General features: G+C 36.4%; 1 protein-coding gene across 6 annotated transcripts in view; it reads left to right on the top strand.

Moving 5' to 3' along the window:
• The window catches only part of LOC122258297 (uncharacterized), a 17,137-nt gene extending 8,315 nt beyond the window's left edge, over positions 1 to 8,822 (top strand). For 2 of the 6 annotated variants that reach the window (XM_043024120.2, XM_086530634.1), the window contains exons 3-10: positions 1 to 58; positions 207 to 401; positions 514 to 794; positions 1,187 to 1,355; positions 1,512 to 1,705; positions 2,510 to 2,749; positions 3,584 to 3,903; positions 5,362 to 8,822. The exon at positions 1 to 58 is cut by the window's left edge and continues 55 nt beyond it. In XM_043024120.2, the coding sequence (XP_042880054.2) occupies positions 1 to 58; positions 207 to 401; positions 514 to 794; positions 1,187 to 1,355; positions 1,512 to 1,705; positions 2,510 to 2,749; positions 3,584 to 3,903; positions 5,362 to 5,988 (2,084 nt within the window). In that variant the 3' untranslated portion in view covers positions 5,989 to 8,822. Of the gene's footprint in view, positions 59 to 206; positions 402 to 513; positions 795 to 1,186; positions 1,356 to 1,511; positions 1,706 to 2,509; positions 2,750 to 3,436; positions 3,904 to 5,361 lie in introns of all 6 variants that reach the window. The other 4 variants (XM_043024118.2, XM_043024119.2, XM_086530635.1 and 1 more) reach the window with 3 other exon arrangements.
• Positions 8,823 to 9,324: the final 502 nt, after the last annotated feature.

Genomic DNA, 9,324 nt, shown 5'->3' with positions numbered 1-9,324 from the left:
AGAAAGGAACGTTCTATGAGCACGATGACCGAACGGCTGAAGATGATGCAGAAAAACCGTAAGCCTTTTTATGAATGATTTCTTATCATCCTGTATGAGAAAGTAGTTGCTCTTATATTTGGTAGTCATGTGGAAGAAAGAAGTATTCAAAGGTATTCTACAGAAGCATGGATCATCTCAAAATATGAAACCATTTTCTTGAATAGTGTCCCAGAGGAGCCGGTTGTCAAGAAGGAAACAGCCAAGAAGAAGGTGTGGAAGGAAGATGACAGATGGAACCATGACAAGTTTAATGAATTTGATCAAGCTCCAAAGTCAAGGGAGGAACTTATAGCTATATATGGATATGATATTCGCAATGAAGAGGGTCCCCCGCGTGCTCGCCGCAGGAGGAGATATGGGTAAGTTGGTTAGACTTTGCGACCATGGGATCTTTCCATTTCTATTTTGGATACACGTTTATTTGTGTTTTTCTTGGACCTTTAGAAACCTACTACTTTTTTTCTTTAACAGACGTGGCCCAAATAAATATACTCGCAACTGGGAGGATCTAGATGCTTATGCAAAGCCAACCCGAGGAGGCACTGTCCGGGGAGGCATCGGTAGAGGAGGAAACAGGTCTTGGACTGGAAGTAGGAAGACACTAGAAAATGATGAAGAATTTCCAGCATTGAACTCCTCTTTACAGAACTCTAAACAGTTAATGGATGATCCTCAAGCTGAACAAAATATTCCTAATTCTGAGTCTCCAAGAACTGACCAACAAAGACCAATCCATGATGACCAAATATTAGGTAAAGTATTTGAAGCCTATATATGAATTTGTGTGTTGTTGTTCTGCTGCTCAGCAATCATTTGGTATATCACAAGAAAAACAATTTTAGATGCGTATAATGAATCTTTTCAAACTTCAAAGACAGAATTTATCATTCATGAAATATGAAAATGTTTGCACTGTAATGGTCTAGTGAGGAATTGCAGTCTTTAGGAGTTAGCTTTAGGAGTTAGCTTTTTATTCTAAAGATGCTTTGGATATGAAATGTATATGGTAAACTTAGTTATTATTTAGTCCTATGAGATAAACACAACTATGTAAAATGCATTTAATAGTGAAAAGTTGTGTTTTCTGAACTTATTCCTACAATGATGTAATTCCATGTCTTATTTAGAAATTGTTTATTTGCAGGCAATACTGATGGCCACAAACAGCAACAGCCTCACCAATCCCCTCAGCAGCAGCATCATCAGAAGAATTCAATTGCAAGTCCACAGATCCAGGATGTCAGGATGGAAAACCCTGGCAGGGGTAGAGGTGGCAGAGGGCGAGGACGAGGGGCAGGAAGAGGCAATAATAGGTAATATGACAGAAAGATTGTGATTCCAGATTCATGAGCTCCATTGAATTTTATGGTTGTGTAAGGTGATAATACTCTTTGGGCTATTTACAGCCATATGCAAAATATACATAACCCTGGAGTGTAGGTATACAAAGTTTGTTTAATCATTTTCAGGCATAATGATGAGCGAAGTCACAATTATCAAGACGGCAGACCTGCTGGTCGCGGAGGCCGGGGAGGTCACCAACAGAGACCACCACAGCAGCACCCATCTCACGGCCCAAGAGATATGGAAGAATTAGCAGTTGATATGAAGAATATTAGCGTTAGTGCACAAAATCGTGAAGAACAATTCAGAGGCAAAAACAGTAAGTTTAATTTTATTTAGCTGTGGCCTCCTTTCCTGCCCACAATTTTTATTTTTACTTTTTATATGCCTATTATGACAGATTTGAATGTGTTTATGATTTTCAAGATTTTTGTCCATCAGTACTCCATTGATTTTGCATAATATTTGGAATATGGAAAATATTGAAAATAAAATCAGTGATGAAGATGTACTCTTAGAGTTCATGATTCTATTAAGATTTTTTTTGTGTTTTATTTATTTCACTAGTTTTCATTTCATAAGCGTTAAATTTGTTAATCAACGTCTTGTCCACTGATGACACAGTTTATAAGGATCTTGTGTATCAGAAATTTTGTACATGAAACTTGCAGATTTCAGAGGTTAAGGAAAAGTTAGCCAACATCTTTGCTCAAAGTTTCAAATCACAATATAAGAATGAAAAGGAGAAAGGGGAAAAGGAAATTTTGTGTGTGTAAAGAACACAATGACCACATATAAGTAAAAGCCATAGTCTTAACATCTGTATTAGAAGGATTATCTATCACATCCTCTATTTTGTAACTGATAAAGCAATATAGGAGTAGGAGTTTGCATATAGTTTTTTTTATTGTCTTTTTAATGGTGAGAAGCCATGACTCTAAGTATATACAACTCTTTCATGACAAGCTTCTAGGCAACCAATGTTTTGTTAGAGGGGAAAGATTCAGATGCACTAGATTACTCAGAACTTTAAAAATATCAAAGCTTAGGGCCACTTGAAATTGTCACTTGTTTTATGGGCACTAGTTGCTGCAATATCTACAACTTTTGTTTTTGTCCCCAGGAGGAGGAGGAAATTCAGATAATAGACGCAACATGGTACCGCCACGACTCCAGGAATCTGCAGCAGCTGCCGCAAGTGCGCAAGGCAGAGGAAACCGGGGAGGTAATGCATCCCCCGGAGGAGATGGGTCAGCCTCCAGACCAAAACGATACTCATCTCAGAGACAGCGCTCCATCCCTGACCAGCCTGTGCCTCCCTTCCAGCAGCAGCCCAACTACATTGACCCTGCCATGGAACCCGGTAAGAGTTTTGTGTGGCTCCTGTGGTCATTCGTTTTTGAATCACCTCTGGGTTAGAAGTTGTGAATAGATTTGGAAGTTGGCTTACTGAAGGCTGTTATCTATGTATACCATTTTTACTCTAGAACTTATTTTGGAAAATCATTTCTTAGATTTTTTTTTTTAAATGACTGGGTTAGACCTTTTATTTTTGAGTTGTGTTTTCAATGTTTTTTTTATGAAACCAGAATGAACATACTGAGACTTTTGCAAAAAATGAGGATGAATATATTTGTACTTTTTTGTCTTCTTTTTTGTATTTTTACAACAAATTCAGAGGCAATCTCTGATTTTCCAGATATTGAACAATGAAAACAGAAAAATTGTCTTTGTTCTTGGTCGACCTATAGGAGTCGCCAACCTTTCCTAAAACATTCATTAACATATGGCAGTGTCACATAACCTTTGCTAATATACTGTGCCTTACTTATACAAAGAGATGGAGCTACCCAATTTTTCAATGCAGTTAATGCTGAAGAAGTGTTGGTAAAAGTGGTATATTGGATATTCAAAAGGGTTAAAGTAAACAGTCCTAAATGATATGGCCTTTGGTTAGATTGATAGGCCTCATTGTACAGTGGAGATTATGGGAGACAAAACTTCATAAGCCTTGAATAGCTGTTCATGTTTGGCTTTTCAATTTTTTTAGGCTATCAGGGTGGAGTGTATGAGGGAGGAAGTGGAAACCCGTCAACCAGCCACTCAGTTACATCACCTCACTCCCAAATGCCCTTAGGTGGTGCTCCTCCCTCCTTTGTTCCTCCAGCCTTTACATCCCCACCCACCTTCCCTCCAGAGCCTTTCCTGGGGAGACCACCGGCACCTCGCCCGTTCCCGCCGGTCACACAATCACCGCACCTCTATGGCCCGCCAGTCGCACCGCCCGTCGCTGGACCTCCTGTGGGCGCGCCGCCACCCCTCGGTGCTCCTCCGGTGGGTGCACCTCCAGTACCAGGCCCTCCTGTCACTGGCCCGCCATTCTTACCCCCTGAGAACATGATTAACTATGGAGCACACCCTGGCCCCCACCCTGGCCCTCTCCCAGGAGCTGCTCCGTTAGCTGGCCCCCACCCACCTCAGTTCCCGCCATTCCAGGGCTTCACCCCAGGCACAGTGGTAAGTTGTGCATTTTACTGTTTTCACTGCACACAGGATTATTTTGCAGTCATATGATAGGCACTTTTTATATATCATTCTTTTTTATTATTTTTTAAATTTAATTATTTATCTAATCATTTATATATTTATTTGTTCATTCATTTATTTATTATTTATTAAATTTACTTCATTATTTTTAAACATTGAGATATTTAAGTCTGCAGGTGGTTGAATGAGAAAGTCCTAGTGAGTTTAGGTTTATATAATGTTATACTAGAATGGACTTACTGCTTCCCTATTCAATCTTAACCTTAAAGGAGAAATAAATTATCTTGACCATATTATTCAGTTTTATATCTTGCATAGAATTATAGCTACACATAATCAAATCAAGGGAAAAGGAAATGGTTCTGTTTCAAGCTTGCACTTTGGTTAGCATAAACAAACATGAAAGTGAAAGATTCTATATTAATTAGATGATATATAAGTTTCAGTAGCAAGAGAGGTCATACAAAGACTTGTATTTTGAAATAAACTTTGAATTTAAGAACATTTCAAAGAAGCATTGAAGCAGGTTTAACAAAGAAGCAGATTGTGCAGGGATATTGCATTTATTTCTGGAGAGAGCAACAAGAACATTGGTGATATACCCAACATTAGTTTATAAAGTTAAGGGCAAGTTCCTCTGATAATACATCAGAGAGCAGTATAGGTTAGATATTGGAATGCTATCATGGAACTTAATGGATGTAGCAGGCTTGAGGTAGGTAGTGTCACGATTATTTCTTATAGCCACTAGTTTGTATTAACTAGGCATTAATAGTTTGATTAGTGTGTCTGTGTGTGTGTTTGTGTTTGTCGGTTCCTCAAAATACCTGCAGTCTTGTTATTGTAAGTGACTTCAGGAGGATAACCTTATAGCTGCTACTTTTGTTGGCTTGTGTGTGGTTTTGCTTGAGCTGCAGGTGTCTTCTAATTCTATTTTATTGATTGATATAAGCAAATTCTCCTTTTTTATTATCAGTCTTTATTTACAGGTTGTAGTGGAAATACAATATTTAATTTCTAAAGTTTTTAAGGCATCTGGAGAAACAAAATCAGAATAATTTTTTGCTGTTCCAAACATTTCAAAGAACTAGATTGGTTGATTTTATTTTTACACCTAGAAGCAAATATCAAACATTATATTTTATGCATTTGTGTGTGTTACAGTTACAATTCTGAAATTTATATCTTGCAAAGGAAATTTTCAGTCATTACTCGGCTCAACTGTTGTATTAGGATTTTTCTTTTTATTTGTCCTTTGAGTGGTTAGGTGCCTATTTAGAGAGACAGTAAAGTAAATGAGTGATTTTTTTTTTCTTTATAAAGAACTATGTACATATATACACATATATTACATTGTAAGAGAACAAACTGTACATACACTTAATTATCTGTAACTCAGTCATGTTTTTTTCCCCCTCTTTTTTCCAGTCCCAGCCAGGTGAAATCTACAGTAATGGTGTCACTTATTACAACACCCAGAGTCAGCAGCATATTCCTAGGATCAATTTGCCTCTGCAGAAGAGACCGAAGGCTGCCATCCCTATCGTTCCACCCCCAGAGAGGGAGAGCAGAAAGGAAGGAGGAGCAGCTCAAGATGCTGCTGGAGGAACTAGGCAAGATGAGCAGGGGCTGGAACAGTCGGAACAAGAGTTGAACCCTGAGGTGGCACACCAGGAAGCAGACAACCCCAAGGAGGGGCATCAAGAACCTGAGAAGGTTCAAGAGGAGCCAGCAAGTGTAGAGAAAATGGAGGCAACCGTTCCCTCTCCTGAGGCTCCTCAAGACCAGCAAGAGGACACCAAAGAAAAGGAAAGTTCAAAAACTGTAGATAATCATCTTGAAGACAGTAAACCAGAAGCCACCTCACAACAAGAGACTTCTGAAGCAAAGCCACCTGTAGACACTCCGGTCACTGAAACTGCAGCTGTTCCCGAGAAGGAAGTAAAGGCACCAGTTGTCGAGTCTAAACCAGCAGAACAGAACACATCAAGTGAAGAATTACAATCACCGCCCCCAGTATCAGAAACACCCGATACAGCAGTAGCAGCTTCTTAATGTTATGTAATGTTTTTAGTGTATATTGTGTGTTATTAATTGACTGGCAGATATTTATTACCTGTTATCTGAGTTAGGAAATTTGAGACTCGTCATCCAGTCAGACATTTCCTTAATGTAGGCAATAAAAAAAGCTAAAAAAAAAAGCTTCAGACAGTGCATTTTATATATGCTATAGCTTTATAAATTGTTAGTTTGGTTAAATTTGGTAATTGTTTGCATTTAATGTATGCATAATGATGTTAGCCGCATAATGTATCTTTGTACGTCTAGATCCTCGAGCTCGGGTAGATGGGTCATATGTATGTCAAAATATACATATTTTAAAGGATTAAAAATTCTTCAGTTTTTTAATTTTTACTTTTGTGAATCCTATTTTTTAGTATTCCTTTTTATGATTTTCAAGATGGCATGCAAAGAATTTTCTTTTTTGCACTAACAAAGTTGCCTCACGGGGTTGAAAATTGAGCAATTGAGACGGAAAAGAATTCAGGTGGTCCCAAGAAGAACATCTTTGTAAAACTTTTTCAGTGGAGATAAAATCTTGAATATCTGATCGAGGGACGGGATATGTAAATCCTCGAAGCCTTAAATGCTGCATTATTGACCATAATGATACTGTATGGGGAGTGGTTATATAATATTGAATATTAATGCACTTGAGTGTGTGGGTGGGCATGTGTTGGTGTGTGTTTGAATGTGTGTATGTGTTTATGGATGAGATTATGATTGTGTATCTGAGCGGTATCATTGTATATGTAGTATATATTTTGTACAAAGTTAAATAAGTTGGTAGACTTTCAAAAAATAGGGAATTTTTTTTTTTATGCCTTGGAAGGACATGGGAGAGGATATGAATTAAAGTATTTACTCCTGTAAAGTTTAGGAAACCATTTTATATTTAATCATCATTACCCACATTTTAATCAATTAGATATTTATTAACATTCACATTATAATCATGGTTACTCTTTTAAGTAATGATAACTGGTTGATTATATCAATATTCATACTCGGTATTTGTAGCATAGCTTGCACGAGAAACATTATCTAACTAATGATCTTAAAACAGCGAGTTCAGTTTGTGTAATTTAAAGTTTTTTTTGTTTTTCGTTCCCATTCAATTATTTGTAAGTCTCAGGCAGCAGCTTAGAATCATACTCTTGTTGGTTATAGAATTTTGCCATTTTTTTATAAGCAAAAGATGTGACCTTGTGGAGGAATGCTTAAGATAATCAGAAACATATTTTTATTTACCGATTGGTCCCCTGCAACAGGGATCCGATGCAGAAAGGTAGAATTGCATAATTGGTACGGAAATACATTGCAAGTTGAGTTCTGGTTTTGCAACAAAAACAAAATTTGTTCCCATTACAATCAGATGTACAGATAGATAATATGAATGTGTTGAGAATTTGATATGGTTAGACACTACTTTTCTTAAATATCATCTCAATTTACATTTAGAGTTAGTGATTGGAATGTATGCACTGTGTAGAAAATATTTTTGAGAAATATAATAAAGTATACACATTAATCCTAGCCACAATTGTAAACACAGTGTTTTAAAAGATCAACTTTATTTTTCTGGTCACCTTTGATCTGCTGTCATTGTTATGTAGACTTTCCCATCTGTACTATAGAGGATCCATAACTTTGTATTAATGGGTTAATTACTCTACCTCATTATGCAAATAGCAGCTATTAAAATGGTGTCAGTTAAGACAAAAAGATCCATTTTATTGATTTACTGACTTTTTACTAAGTAAGCAAAGAAAATAAACTTGTGGTGTAGTCTTGTCTCTCTCGCTGTCCCTTTGTCCATCAGTCCCAATGACCCACTGATCCTCTTTCCCCCTGTCCCCCTGTCCCCCTCTATCTTTATCTCTCATTCTTCCTCTTTTCCTCTCCTTCTTTCTCTCCCTCTCCCGCTTTTCCTGCTCCCTCTTTTCCTCTCCCTCTTTTCCTCTCCCTCTTTTCCTCTCCTGCTCCCTCTTTTCCTCTCCCTCTCCCTCTCTCATATATATATCTGTATAATACTTTAATCAGCCACAAGTTTCCAGTTTCTGCATGTCTCCCAGATACTTCATTCTGAAAGCTTCACCTAAAACATTCATGATCCTAAGAAGATATATTCATTATTATTACGTGTCTTAGATTAGTACTTTTGTTTAGACCTGCATGATACGATAGTCATTTATTCTTTAAATTATTCTCGATTCAAAATGTTCTTTTTTCCTGTCTATATTTTAACTTGTTGATAAGTGATTGTCTTATATTCTTTTCGTTTTTGTTTTTTCTCCGAGCTTTTTCATCTCAGACTGTACTATTATTACTAGGACTTTCTTGATGAATTCAATATTCATCAGCCATGCTATATCATTACCATGTGTATTCTTTTGTTAACTAAATTTAAGCCATGTTTCACTTTTTTCAGTGGTGTGTATTTTACATTTTATTGGTAATGTTTTTTTCTATTTTTTTTCTCTCTCTCTAATGTATGTTAGACTGAAGTAACACTAATGTTATTTTTGTCTGCAGGAACCTAATCCTTTTTTATATTTCTACCTGATGAAAAATTTATCCCAGTATTATTTTTTTTTGTATCACATACTTATTTACTCGTGCCTCAACTATATATATTTTAAAGCTGCATGGTTCCTATGAAGGATTCCTTGAAGCAAATGAGCTATAATTTGATACCAAGGTGTGATTTTCTTGTTTTCTATGCAAGAAAAAAAGGGAAATTCATACGAAGGAGTTTTTTTTCCATATTCTGTACGATAATGGAAAGACCCAAACCTGTTTTTGAATAAACAATTATATTCTTTGAATTTGCATTTAAATTCAGTTCTTAATTACCATGACATTATTAATTCTAGTGGGGATGTGATGTGCGTGCATGAGAAAGAAGCTTAGTGTAAGTGTGGAAATTCCATGAAGTAATATTTGTTTTTGCATTTTGATGTTTGCAAAAAAAAAACTTGAAAGCTTACCATTATCAAGTGATTAAAATTAGTGTTTAAGAGGTAGCTCTCCATAAAGATTGTAAATAGTGGAAAATGTAGATGCTTACATTAACTGAAAGAACTCATAAAGTATTTAACAATAAAGGTGCTTGCAAATAATAATTACACAGAGATGCATGAATGAATTAACATATATCTGTAAGAGTATTGGTTATTAATAAAAGAGAGAAGTTGTTATTTTTACTTTAGCAGTCACACACACTGAACACCGCAAATCCGTATGAAATCATAGTATTAAACTAGATGTAAACATTTCTCCGATATTATTGCATAATTTTCTAGAATTATCACAATCACTGGTAAAAAG

This window comes from Penaeus japonicus, unplaced genomic scaffold (assembly GCF_977035675.1).
Source record: "Penaeus japonicus unplaced genomic scaffold, GWHDUDI00000001_assembly GWHDUDI00000033, whole genome shotgun sequence".
NCBI classification, from domain to species: domain Eukaryota; kingdom Metazoa; phylum Arthropoda; class Malacostraca; order Decapoda; family Penaeidae; genus Penaeus; species Penaeus japonicus.
This window is presented reverse-complemented; position numbering and strand designations above follow the sequence as displayed.